We start from the raw sequence: 14433 nt of genomic DNA, 5'->3' as shown, positions 1-14433 counted from the left end.
TAACTAATGGAAAGAAACAGGAAACCTTTCATGGCTTAGCCTGTGCCAGGCTTCCATTTGGGGATTAATGGGAACATTACAGATGACTTTTGATATATTTGGGAAAATAAAAAATCTCTTAAAATCCTGGGATGGCTCCTCTCCAAAAGGACAGGAACTCCCTGCTCAGCTGCTCCTTAGGCACCTGAGGAATATTCTACCCTCTGCCAGCTGACTGATGCTCACATAGGACCTATTCCCAGTTATCTTGAGATAGACTCTGGTGCTCTCTAACTGGAATTGCATCCCCAAAAGAGCAAAGATCTTGGGAATTTCAGAAAGCTAAACAGGTGTGAGCCTCTTTAAACCAGAAGAATCCCAGCAGAAGGTTTTCCCTTCAACGATGGAGAAATTGTTGCAGAGCTATATTCTGAAAAAGGAATAGCACCAAGCATTCCTGGTTGTTTTTGCAAAAATGCTGATTTCTATTATTTCCCCGAAGACATTAAAGCTGCATAGGCAAGTTCTTTCTAAGTACATTAAACCAAGTTATTATAATGCAAAAATGTTCCAATTCCTTTCCCACAGCTGAAGTCCATTGAAACTCTGGTGCTGTATCTCCAGAAGATGAGACCAACCATCCTTTTTCACAAAGAATACTATTCATTGATACATGGATCCACAGAAAGTAGGATTTTTACACTAATACCAAATTTGTTTTCCTCTGCTTTTCTAACGATGGTTCCTTTTGAGACTTGTAGAAACAAACATAGTTCTAAAGAATAACTTCAAATGTACAGTTATCACTCTGGACACAATTATAGTGCTAAAACATCCCATGACTCAACTTTAGGCTTCATTAGGAGTAGCAGTACTGACAACAAAAGGATTTGATCCCACTGTGTTTTCCAGATTAGTCCTCATGTTAAACAGAGACTGAAAACACTCCTTGTCCTGAGCCTCATTCCTAGTTCATCCTCTTTTTTTTTCCCTTTCCAGTGTCCTGATAGCCATCTGTTTCCATCTTCATCTGATACTTATCTCAGAATCTAATACCCATAATATTGAGTTACGAGCGGTATTTTTGAGGCTGTTGACTGACTGTCTCAGGCATGGATATCTAGGGTCCTCAATCAGTATCTTTCCTTTTCTGAAATGGGCTTTGACTAGCATGAAGACATTTGACTCAGATTTCCAAGATGTTCCTCTCAGTCGTATGTTTTCATTTTCAGACACACTGTCACTGGTGACTTGAACTTAGATTCCTAAAGAGATGTAGATGCATGTCTAAATGTTTGAAAATGTTGCCTAGTACCTTCAAATGGAATGTGGAAACAATAAAAAACTGAAATTCCCACCTTCAAGGGGTATCCATATGTAAGATATGGATAGGTTGCAGATTATCTCTCCTGAAAAAAACTTCTAAACTAAACCCAAACAGAACAATAGCAGACAAAACCCTACTATCACTGGAGCTGGAAATAAGGAAGTTTTCCCATTAGTGTTGCTTTCCCGTGAATACAGCAGGATGTAAACTCCATTTTATGATATCACAAGAGAGACTTAACTTTCCTCACCTGCTGAGGAGGAGTTTTCTTTCAGCAAATGTGTTCAACTTGGTAACTTGCCTGCTCAACCGAATCCTAGTTTTCATTTTGAATGCCCTTCTCTGTATCATTCAAGTGAAGACTTTTAGATTACTATTAATATAGTGGAAGACTAGCCTGTACCTATGACAGAGGAGAAAAATAATATAATGAAGTGATGCCTTAGAACTGGTACGTACAATACAAAATACAAAAGGTTCTTTCAGTCAGTGAATAACTCCCACACAGCAATTAGTGCAAAAAATATTAATATTTCAATGTACAGTACCCATAGCCAACCTACTTGAAATCAGACAGATCGCCTTCAGTTCCTTGGCTCTATGGGAGAAATCTTGGCATTAAAAACATGCAAACAAGTTCCACCTTGTACCCTTGTGTTTCTAACTTGAATTTGCTTTCAAGGGGAATGAAATTTAATAAAAAAGGCAGTTCATTATGTTGGGCATGAACTATTGTATTTTTTTATTTTCTTTAGTAAACTCTTTGTTCCGCAATCTGCTGTGGAATACCAGCTTTCCCTGCTTTCCAGCGTGAAGCATGACACAGTGTGCTGTGGTGCTAAAGCTGTGCCTAACCCCCCTGCACCCTTAACCTGGCTGCTGCACACCCCAGGGGGCTCCTGAGAAACTAAGGAAAGAGGCTGTGTAGTTCTTCAGGGGAACTGGGGTACTCCCTCAAGCCCCTTCGAGACCAGTTTGTCTTCACTATATCAATAAGACCAGGTGGGTGGACAGTCTGATGTGTCTCTATCACCTTGCTTTGGCCCGCGCTTTCTCCTTTGTGCAGTAATTCTTTCTGCACTCACTTCAGAGGACAGAAAATAATAGGCTTACATTTCAAATAGACATTAGGTAACCATTTCTATTTTTAGGGAATAAGAGGTGTAGAGAGCACAAGGAATTGCTTCACGACTGCAGTGAAGTGAAATCCTTCCTATGTTATTTCACAGCATTCAATGCAAAACACTCAGGGTGATGAGACAAATATCTGCCAGAATTGGTAAAGATTGATTCTGCCTTAGAGCAAGTCCTCCTAAATATATTTTCTATGACTCTAAAATAAAAAGACAGCAGAAGAGGGCAAAACATGACAGCAACATAAGACTGGCCTTCTTTCTTGCATACAGTAACTATTTTTTCACATTCCTGATAAAAGCTGAAATGTACCTTGATTTTCTAAAGTTTTTGCTACATGCCTTCATAACGGATTAGGAGCAACAAAGATTGAGATAAAAGCTGGAGAAGCAGCAAGAAAAGTGCTGGAATACGGAAGACTTCTCAGGCTGCCGAGAAAAGTCTGGAAATGCCATTTTTTGGGCAGATCAATCTGCATTCTTCACACTTTGGAAGTGTACCAGTGGGAAGAAGGGCAAGCTGCACAGAGTGGAGTTCTCCATTCTTCCTACTGATGGTTTTTTTTTGTTTTTTCTTAAAGCAAAATCTGGAGGCCAATTTTTAAAAACCTGTCAAGTTGCTTACATAAAATGCAAAGTACTATTTTTTCTGGGAAGACAGCTCACTTCCACTCTCCATCACATACCTAATGGCTTTTCCAGCTAAACAGTGTATCATTTGTGTTTAAAGCATGGCATTGTGTAAGTTGTCAGCTAGAATGAAGATGTGTAATTTTCCTTGGGCTGAAATAATAACTTCTGCACCATCACTGTTGCACTTGCTCTTCTCCAATGTATCTGTACTGACATTCTGTCACAGAATTGTGCATTGATGGTTTTCACAGGGAGAGGACACGCACAAGGACAAATCTAAAAAAAAATTCTATGTGCTTGTGTTTCACATACTGATAATTTTAAATGATGAGAGCAGCTTCTGCAGCTCTGACTGGAGTGTGAGCAATGTGTGACCCATACAAGTGCATTCTCCTCCTCCCTGATTGGATTCTATCAGTTGACTTCTACCCATGGCAGAGGGCTGGAATGAGATGATCTTATGGTCCCTTTCAACCCAAACCACTCCATTATTCTATGACTCAATGTAAAAGCTGCTTTGATATCTAGGTTACTCTCAATTTACTCCCAGATTGTTTATTTTTCGTGATACACACGCCAGGAAACGTGTGCTCTATTTTAAAGCAATAAAAGGATTTCAGGAGGTATACTTATCTATGAAGACAATTATTTGAAGTAATTGTGGGTTGTTAACAATAGGTTAGATGATACAAAAGAAATAAAACATGACAGTAAAATCACAGCAGCAATTGTGGTAAATCGAACAAAACACTCCCCACTCCCACCTTACTATTTAGACTGGCACAAAACTCCACCAGTCTTCATTGTAGCTAAGTCAGGGGATGCAGATCCAAGGTGTAGGCAGCTCACTCATAGGTTCCTGGATACTTTTTAAGTCTCTTCATGGACAAGCAGTTAAAGCTGTCTTCTAGTTCAGCATATGTATAGTGGTTTGGTAACCCTGGGATAGATAAATCTTATATAGGAAGACAGATAAAGGTCAGTACAGCTTGTTTAAGTTTCCTCCTGCCTGTGTGAATCTGCAGTAGTAGTTAGCAGTACACTCAAGATGTATAATCCTTTCTAAATTTAGCAGACAGTTATTATTGGGACAACAAAAGAAATGTCATTAGGGGAAATGATTTGAGATTAAAAATCAAAATACTGGGAGGATAATTGCCTATTGCATTAAGATGATTGTTGAGTGCTAATGCACAATTCTCTGTGCTTTTAGGTATCAGAAAGTATTTAGCATGTAATGGCACTTTAATGGTTCCAAATTACATTTATCACGGAGAGTTTCAAGGATGCCCAGAAGAATTATCCTTGCTAAATTACTTCATTGCCTGATGGCTTCTGTAACTAGAGAAGTGTAAGGATATGTTCCGGTGTTTATTTTTCTCTCTTTTCTAATAAATTACACCAATATTTTACTGGATATTCCCATACTGAAACTGACTGAGGAAACTCCTGGAAAAGGAGGCTGGAAGGGATGCATGAATGGAAAAAGCAGGATAAAACGTATTTGGAGCCATAGATTAATGACAGCATTTGAGATCCTGTTGCAGGCAAACTGCATCACACTAATTCCACTGAACAGTCTGGATTTGGGCATTGTAACAAAATCAAAAACTCTTTTCTTATATTTTAAGCAAAAAGATACCCCATCTTGTTCCTGCATCACTGAATGCTCCTTTGAGCAGCTCCTCTGAACTGACCTTCCATCTCACTTTTGTAACAGTGAGGGCTGGGATGTTGTTATTTTTGCTCCTAGACATGCTGATAAGTCTTGTGGTATTTGAAAGTTTAATTGGGTAGCTCATCTTAGTTTCAAAAATCAGGTACACCATTCCAATTAAACATTGCTGCAGGATTTGATGCCCTGAGTCTCAGTACCTGCACAGCTCCCTCTGCCCTTGGTGTAAAATCAACTCCACGCAGATAAACCCAGAAATAAACCAATGTATTTTTCTCTTAAATAGGTAGTTTTGACGATAAATGGTTACACTCTGCTATGAATGTGACACAGATGAGGAAATTGTGTACTAGAAAACATTTTCCATTTTCATAGCTCAATAGTTGTTTTGTCTCCAGTTGCTCAGGAGACTGGGCAATGGTAAAAAAGTCAATAGAGATGTTCCCACTTAGTGATGAAAACCATCAGATTGACAGACACTGAAATAAAGATCTTGTCATCACATGTGAAGAAATCCAGTGTGGGCAGTGCCCTCTGCAACATTCCTCCCCTTTGCCTGAGACTTGCCGCTCTGAAATAGATGCCTGGCAAGATGGGGAGGTGATGATCTCTCTGTTTTTGGAGGCACTCGATGTGGTGCATGCAAATTACTTATTTCCATTCTCCCAGAAGGACAGAACAGAAGAGAACACAGCCCTGAATGTGCTGGTAATCTGCTCTGAACATGGACTGCTCTCTCTGACATGGATGCTCACTCCAGTGTGCATTCAGGCTTGTCCACTTAATACTTGCCTGCCTTAAAACTACAAAATGGATTGGGAGCAGTCACACAGCCATGAAATGGTTTTTGTCCCTCATCTTGCCGTTATGTGTCACGCCATTGGCAATTTCAAAGAGAAGACACTAAAGCCGTAGCACCTTCTGACTGTAAGTCAGAGTCTGTAAGTCAAACAAGGCAATTACACACCCCATCCCTGAGAAGGTTGTCTCTAGAGCAGGGACTCCTCTTCCCAAAACAAAAGTAGCAAAGCCAGTTCAGAAAACACTAGGAAGATAAATACATTTCAGAAGTCCTAGTAACAAATGCAAAGTCTGGCTTGTAAGCTGGAGTTGTTAAAGGACTCCAGGTCAGGACTTTTTGATGAAGGAGCAAAAATCTTTCGATCATGTCAGATAAACATGACCTAAAAGGAAGGGTACTGGGATTTGTTGAAAGGGACAGATTTACATTGATCTGGTGAGACTGCTAGATTTAAATCAGTTTTCTCCATCCTGGGAGGAGTAGGAGAAATGTGCCAGTGGTGTCACAGAGGAAAGTCCTGCTTTGCACTAAAGAGTTTGGGCACATGGACAGCAACCAGGCTCATCTGTAGGAGAAATCCTAACCTAAGAAAAGCCCTTTTTAAGAGAAGATGCCACAACAGAGTCTACCCAATTCAGAGCTAGGACTGACAAGCTGTTCAGAATCTCTGTACTGTTAACACCTGACAAACATAAACGTCAGTTCACTCTCTGGAGAAATGAAGGATACATCTGCCAGCAATAAATAGATGGTGAAACGGCTAGGAGAGGCAATCAAAGGGTCTAAAATGAATTTGAGATATAAAAGAAGAATTAAGACTACTAAATAGTCCTATTCAGAAATTATACATATAACAACTGAAAAAAGTGAGTTAAAATTATCCTAAAAACACCAGGCTGGCTAATATATCTGGAGTTCAATGTACATCAGTTTTGTGCCCCTAGCACTTTAGCTACAAAGCATTCTTACGTATTTGTGTCAATAATGATCAATGCAGCATGACCAATGTACCTTGAAATACCAAAATTAAGCAACACAAAATAATGAATATTTTGTAAAATAATTTTCTTTAATGAGTGAGTTAAGATTTTGGCTGTTTTCTTCATATTTTGGCTTGGTGCAGAGCAAATGGTTCTAGAAGATTTTTCTGAGTGGGTGACACTATGCAGCATATGGCAGTGATTTAAGTCAACCATCACACTGCATAAAAACAGAAATTTTACATTAAAAGTACAGCTAAATTATATAATCCTGAGTATTTTTCTCATGTTTTTTGCAGCATGGAGTTCAAAAGGAGCATTTATTTTCTCTGTAGCTGGAATCTGAAAAAATAGCCAGAATTACTAAAATTACTTTTCACACCAGGAGGCAAAGCTCTAAAATAATGCCTTAGATTACTTCACAGTTTGGATTAACAATGCCATTCTCTTCCTTTTCAGCTGTATTTGAACAACAGAAAGCTACCAGAAATGGCTAATATTCTGCTATCATAAAAATATTGCAGATGTGGTTTGCTGTCTGTCCTTCAGATTTTCATTGGGTCTAGACAATGTTACTTTGTGTGCTTTTTGAAAATAGTGTTCTTCACTTCCTATTGATCCACTAAGACAGTATGTTAGGCTCCATAAAGAGAGAAGCTGGGCAACTACCTAAAACCTCTAGTAATATAAGGACTGAAGAAAGAATTGTGAGAAATGATGAAACTTCCTTCTGCCACATTCCCCTGGGGAGGCAGAAAGATGGGGGGAAAGCAGGCTTTCAGTGGAAAGAGGAAACGAAGTAGAATTTCATGCTGTTCTGAGCAGGGTTAGACATATGTACTGTGCCCTGTTAGAGAGAGAAAGAGCCAGGAAAATGAGTCTGTGTTTTCAGATAGTGGGGGTCTCTAATGTGAAGAATCAGAATGGACATTCAGGTCAGGATACATGAACTCAGGTCCAGTTTGGGATGAACAGCACATGATGCACCAGGACCAAAAGGAATTTTAAGCTTTTGCCACTTTCTGGAGTTGCTTGTATCTGTGACACATGTTGATGTCCTCAAGAGGCTTTAATATGGGTTGCAAGGTTTATCTGCTTTCCCTTCATACCTGAATCATCCCCCAGATTGCTTGCTGGGAGCAACTCACAGCTCAAGAACTCAGTCCTGTGAATTGTGAGTTACACAGAGGGATATCAGTTCAGGTCCTCCATCCCAACATACAAAATGCTCGAGTCACAATACCACCGAGCCTCAGAGTTCACACTGCCAGCCTGAATCTCTCGAATGGCTGTGGAAGCTCAGGGACTGTAAGAGCTGGTTGGGATCTCTACTTCTGGCTGAACTTTGGTGCATCAACCAACCTCTAGCGCAATTGAAGGCAAGCAATGAGCTTCTTTCAGCTCCATTCCAGTTTCAGCTAAACACCCGATGCGTCATTCAGATGCCACCCTTGAGTACTCGACACTTGGGGGAGTGCAGCTAGTTCCCAATGTTTGGTGACACCCTGAATCTCCCATACAGGAAAATGAAACATTTTATATAAGTATCTGACATTAAGCTGTCACAATCTGCTACAGTTACTGAACTTTGTATTAAGTATAATGCATGGTACTACACCAGTGTGGGCGGACAACATAATCAGGATCCTCAAAGATACCTAAATCTGTGAGCAACCTACATACTGTGCCTGCATGAAAGGACATGTACTGGTTGATGACAGCTTCTCTTCTAAAAGCACTTTCAAAAAGCATAATTAGAATTTTTAACTCATGAATCCTCCTTCTATCAGTGACTCCTTCTCCCACCATGCCACAGCACAGATCTTCCATTTGATGTGCAATCTACCACCTGGTCTTTCATCACCTGATATGTATGGCATGGTTATATTTGGAAGGATTGGGACTGGGAGAGGAAATATTAGGCTTTTCATGCATAGTAGTTAGAGAATTTTTTTTTTTTTGGTGAATGAAACAAGCTTGATTTTGTGTGCCTGCTTATGTGCAGCTAAAGGGACTCAGCTATAAGGTTGCTTTTGTGATTTGAGCAGGGTACCTTCTCCACACCAACGTAACAGCTCAAGAACAATCCAAAGGAAAAGTAGTCCACTGACTGATCTTAATTTTCAAGGCATAAGACTTCAGTCTTTTGATCCCTTTTCCACTCCTGCAACTTAGATATTAGATCTCAGTTTTCTTAATTTTAGGAGATTTAACTCAATGCACTACATTTCTTGTATCTTAGAACAGTTGATCAGGAGTTCATCAAAGTAAGCTGATTTGAGCACATATTTGAGATTTGATTGTTGACTAATATAAAGGTAAGAAAATCCATACTACTACTAACATGTCTGATTGAGAAAGAAAAAGCAATTTTTCTCTCTGAAGATGTGAACCATCAGTTGTACCATTCAAAGCTAATACATATACTTTACATGAGTTATTGCAAGGTAACAGGCATCTATCCAGAAACTACCGACAAACTTGTTTGAACTTTAGTGTAAGTTGTGGGATGTCAGTGGGACTGTTTCAAAGCAAAAAACCTAAGTGTTATCAGGACTGTGGCCATAAATTTTGGTTTTATATTGCCTTTTGGAAAGCCACTGAATTTTTGTGATAGAAAGGCTAATCAGAGCATAGTCTGTCTCTGGAGCTTTTTCAGTAAATACTAATTATATTCTGATATATTTTATCTGCCATTAATGTATACTGAAGAGTTTTGTGTTAAATTAGTATATTCTCTGCTTACGCATACTATTGAGAAAACTATTTCAGTTTTCCATTTTATTTTCATTTTAGAAAATTTTGAACAACAGTAACAAAAGCTTGCTATGTAATATACAAATCCTAATGTTACAATTTTGATAAGGTATGATATTTACTTGCTAGACATCTCCAGGAAAAACCCCACCTTATTTCAGCTAATGTCTTTAAAGGAATCCTGTTTCTCTTTTCCTCCTCCCTCTCTGCTCCACTCACTGAAAAGCCAATAAAAAAATTCTCCTCCTCTCCGGTTCAGAACAAGATCTATGTGCATTTCTCCTAGGCATGTTTTGACATCCAGAAGGGGGTGAAAGTAGTTATAGTTAATGTGCAACAGGAATCTGAATTTCAGACACAAACTTGTACCTTTCCATTGACCCTGCTGACATGCTGCAAGCTAAATATTAAACATTTTTTGATCAATTGAAGTCCAGCCTGGGGAGAAGAAACAGTTAAAAAAATGTCTCAATTTTACTTACAATCTGCTAATCAGACTTTGTGTGCACCTGTGGATGGTACAGAACTGAAATCAAGCTCTGATAATGAAACCACAAATGAAAAGTGGACCGAAGACTCCTTTCCAGGATTAGAAATACTGTGCACAATTTATGTTACATATGCTGTGATCATTTCTGTGGGTCTCCTTGGAAATGCAATACTCATCAAAGTTTTTTTCAGGATTAAATCAATGCAGACGGTTCCCAACATCTTCATCACCAGCCTGGCATTTGGAGACCTGCTGCTTTTGTTAACATGTGTGCCTATAGATGCAACACGTTACATTGTGGACACCTGGCTTTTCGGAAGAATTGGGTGCAAGCTGTTGTCTTTTATCCAGTTAACATCAGTTGGAGTATCAGTGTTTACCCTGACTGTTCTCAGTGCTGACAGGTGGGTCTGCGCAACTGATTTGCCAGGAGATGATGCAGGTTTGAAGTTAGAAAATAATAAAATGGCAGATATTATAATTTTTCAGAGTCTTAAACAGCACATTGTGCAGACTAAAAATCCCAAACTACCAGTCTCCCATGTAACTTAAAAATATGTGTTAGTAAAATTGTAGCACTTCTTTTGAAGGGAGTGAAGGGAGAAAAACTCTTTAATTCTTCTGACCTTTTATTAGTTTGAAGTACAGTACAAGGGTTTTTCTCAATTGCACAGAAAAGGGAAATGGCGTAAATTGGGAAAAGGACAGCGTATTGGTGCTATCTAGTGGTACAGTGAAGTACTCAAGGAAGATGAAAAATAAAACTGAATATGAGTGAAAATTCTTTAACCTGTGCACTCAGGGAGGCTTTAAAATCCTAGAACATAAAAATCTGACATGGGATAAAAAGCCAAAAGAAAACACAGAACAGACTGGGGGACAAAAGAATGACTCTCATGATTTGATGGCTAATGTAATTTTCATCTTAAAAAGTGTTGTTTGTTTGGTTTTTTTTTCTCTTGCAGTTCTTTTATCTTTTACAGAAATATTTTAGCCCAGGGGTCACGAAATTAAACTCAGGTTGTAATGACAGCATTGCTAGGAGGGATTGGTGTTCTGACTGCTGTCAGGAAGTGCTGAATCTGTTTTCTGTATACTTCTTTCTTGAATGAACAAAACTAAGATGAGATTTCAGTTCAATCAGCAGGAGCAGGAGCATTGAGGAGTAGAAAAACAAGAAAATTATATTTAGTATTAAGAGAGAAAAAGATCTTCATCTTGACTGCCAGAAATTGCGGATTGTATGTAATAGCAAATTGTTCATGTTCATTCAGAATTTTACCAGTGGTACTGTTACTGTACTCCAAAATAATCAGCCAGCACAGGAATGGCCACATAGGGTCAAATCAAGGATCCATGTAGACCAGCCTCCAGCAGTGGTAGTATAAGAACAACAAAAGACACATAGGAAGAATAAAAACCTCTGTCCAACTACATATTTAACCCCATGCCTTCAGATGACACCGAACAGATGTGGTTTCTGTCTATTTAATAACCTCAAAGAATTTCTCTTCTGGATACTTGTTCAGCCTCTTCTCAAACTTGCTTAGCAATGACTATCACTGCTTGTACAAAACAACTCCTTTTATCTCTACACTGCACATGGCTACATTTGATGGTGCTTGCACTTGTGTTAGAAGAGACAGTGATCCCTATTCATGTCTCCAGGCTATTCATGTTGTAATCCATCCTTAGGCTGTTTGTGTTTCTTTCAGTTAAGGTGTGCAGAGCACACATGGTAATCAAAAATTGCATGAATCACGGATACAGGTAGTTGCACAACTGTCTCTTTTGCTCTACATTTATTTTCGTAATACTACCTAACATTTTGCTTTTTTGTTGTTGTTTTAGTTGAGGTTTATTTTAGGGGCTTTTAACTACTGCTGAAGACAAAGCTAATGTTTACATCAAACTATCTATTGTAGCTCCAAGGTCTTGGTCCTCTAGGATGTCAATTCAGAATTCACCATGACTAGATGACCTTTAAAGATCCCTTCCAACCCCAACTCTTCTCTCATTCTATGGTTTAGACACTTGCTTCTGTATTTAATTATTCATGGTAGCTCTTATATATAAATACTCTGCACCACATTCTCACAGATTAACTACATCATAAACTTACAGAGCAAGCTTAGATCAGTCTTGTGCTTAATGCCAGACTGCCATGCTCCAATATGCTACAAGAGCTCAAAGTCAACAAAAATTTTATTTATTTGATAAGTAGCAAGCCAGCTTCCAGCTTTCTATTTAAATTTTCCTAGAGGAGAAAAAGACCAGATCCTCAGCTTGTGCAAAATGGTACAGCTAAGCTGTTTTATCCTCTGGGTCCCTTTTCACCGCCTTTCTTTTCATGCCAGCCTTGTGCCCCAACTGGAGGGGTTGCTTCTTTCTACATTATCAAGACTCCCTAGTCCTTTAGGGACAGGGAATATTGTTTCCCTGTGCTTCATCTGCCTTCATGGAAGTTTGTCTTCTTCCATGTCCCACTTCCACACAGATTATCACACATCTACAGATTAATCCAGATTTTTTTCTCATATTCCTGACTCAGTCCACATGCTGCAGAATCACAGGCATGAATAAACAGCAGTGCCCTCTCCTGCATAAATATGAATGAATCCTGGAGCATTATTTTGAGTCAGATCACTGCACTCAGCAGGGGTCTTAGGAAGACGGAAGAAAGGAGGGGCGAACATGCTTGGTTTCACGTATTTATAAAATAGTTAACCCCTTTCATAGAAAAACTTCATCAGTTTTGCATACTAATTTGCACACTAATGTTGTATACTAATTCCCTCATTTATCTTTCAAGGCAGTATCATGAAATTAGGAGTGATAATTGCCCTTAGTGATCCCAATCCAAACTTTAGAAGTCATCTTTACATCGCAAGGTTTTAATGGCAACTCCTGCCTGCCAATCCATTAAAATACATGCTTGAAATTAATTTTTACATTTCCATTTTAATTCCAAAGAGCTAGTGTCTGTTTTCATTTCCAAGAGGATTCCAGCACCTTTTGTTTAGCAAGACCAGTAATGGCTTTAGCCTTAGGAATTTTGCAGTGTCAGTGCTTGCATTATTTCTGTGTTCTGACAGTGATGTTGGTCATTTTAGGTACAGAGCCATTGTTAAACCCTTGGAACTGCAGACTTCAGATGCACTCCTGAAGACCTGCTGTAAAGCCGGCTGTGTTTGGATTGTCTCCATGATATTTGCTATCCCAGAGGCTGTTTTTTCAGATTTGTATTCTTTCAGCAATCCTGAGAAAAACGTAACTTTTGAAGCATGTGCCCCCTACCCTGTATCTGAGAAAATCTTACAGGAAGCTCACTCCCTGGTTTGCTTCTTAGTGTTCTATATTGTGCCCTTAGCTGTCATTTCTGTCTACTACTTTCTTATTGCCAGAACTTTATATAAAAGTACATCCAACATGCCAGCAGAAGAACACGGTCATGCCCGTAAGCAGGTAAGCTCTGATCCAACACTAAACTCTAAACTAAACACTAAACTAAACTAAACCAATTTTCCAAAGTCTATTGTGCTGATTAGATCCAAATTCTTAAGTATCTTTGCCTGATAATGGAGTAAAAAGCTCCACAAATTCAGCCCATACCAAATTTGAATCCAAACTCAGCTGTGCACTTAGGCACATGCTCACGACTCTTTATTTGTGAGTGTTCCTGCTTTCCTAAAGAGAGACAGCTCTGTCATGCTTTACCATGACCCTGTAAACTCAAGAGTTAAAACACTGAATTTTAAACACTGGGACCACATCCATGTGAGCTGACATATTAATTACGGTACTTTTAAATCCTAGTCTAGATAAGAGTGTCATATGATTTATAATGGAGAGGAAATGTGCTCTGCACTGGGAATACTTTGTTAAAAAATTATAAAATAGATTTATTTTCCCATTTATCTCTTCTGGTTTGGGGTTTTTGTTTGTTCATTTTCCTTTCTATATTTTGCTTTTTTGGTTACTTGTACCTTTAGACTTTTACACTGCTTTGCAAATCAGCACCAACAACACAAACATTTTAATAATTGCTATTAATACCAGCTATGAATTACTTTCTTGTAGATTGAATCCCGCAAGAGAGTTGCAAAGACAGTGTTGGTGCTTGTGGCTCTGTTTGCCTTCTGCTGGTTGCCCAACCACATCCTCTACCTGTACCGCTCTTTCACATACCACACTTCTGTTGATGCTTCCACCTTTCATCTGATAGCAACTATTTTTTCCCGTGCCTTGGCCTTCAGCAATTCCTGTGTCAATCCTTTTGCTCTTTATTGGCTGAGTAAAAGTTTCCGGCAACATTTTAAAAAGCAAGTATTATGCTGCAAGTCAGCATTCTGTGCAAAGCCTCCCAGTGCTCCCCAGAGCAGTTCTCCTACCAGAGTCCCGTCGATCACGGGCAGCATGCATGGCTCAGAAATCAGTGTTACACTGCTAACAGATTATAGCATCACAAAAGAAGAGGAAAGTGTTTAGTCCATGTGGGATGAAGAAGGACAGAAACTGAATCATTGCAATCAAGTCACTGCTACTGGCATCCTGGAAAGGGGTGCCATGGCTTGCCCTGTCTATGAAAGTGTGTTCATCAGGAGTTCCTCATTTTTCAAACTATAGAATAAAGAAATCAAACTGTGTGGGGGAAGAA

General features: G+C 39.1%; 1 protein-coding gene and 1 long non-coding RNA gene across 2 annotated transcripts in view; one reads left to right on the top strand and one right to left on the bottom strand.

Annotated features, from left to right (window-relative positions):
- The window catches only part of LOC131583518 (uncharacterized), a 49365-nt gene that overhangs the window by 29332 nt on the left and 5600 nt on the right, over positions 1-14433 (bottom strand). The gene's annotated exons all lie outside the window — the stretch shown is intronic.
- Positions 9750-14264, top strand: BRS3 (bombesin receptor subtype 3). Its single transcript, XM_058847704.1, has 3 exons — positions 9750-10180; positions 12890-13241; positions 13857-14264. The coding sequence occupies exons 1-3, from the start codon at positions 9750-9752 to the stop codon at positions 14262-14264; spliced, it is 1191 nt and encodes a 396-aa protein (XP_058703687.1).

The sequence above is a fragment of the Poecile atricapillus genome, chromosome 12, assembly GCF_030490865.1.
Source record: "Poecile atricapillus isolate bPoeAtr1 chromosome 12, bPoeAtr1.hap1, whole genome shotgun sequence".
Classification (NCBI taxonomy): domain Eukaryota; kingdom Metazoa; phylum Chordata; class Aves; order Passeriformes; family Paridae; genus Poecile; species Poecile atricapillus.
This window is presented reverse-complemented; position numbering and strand designations above follow the sequence as displayed.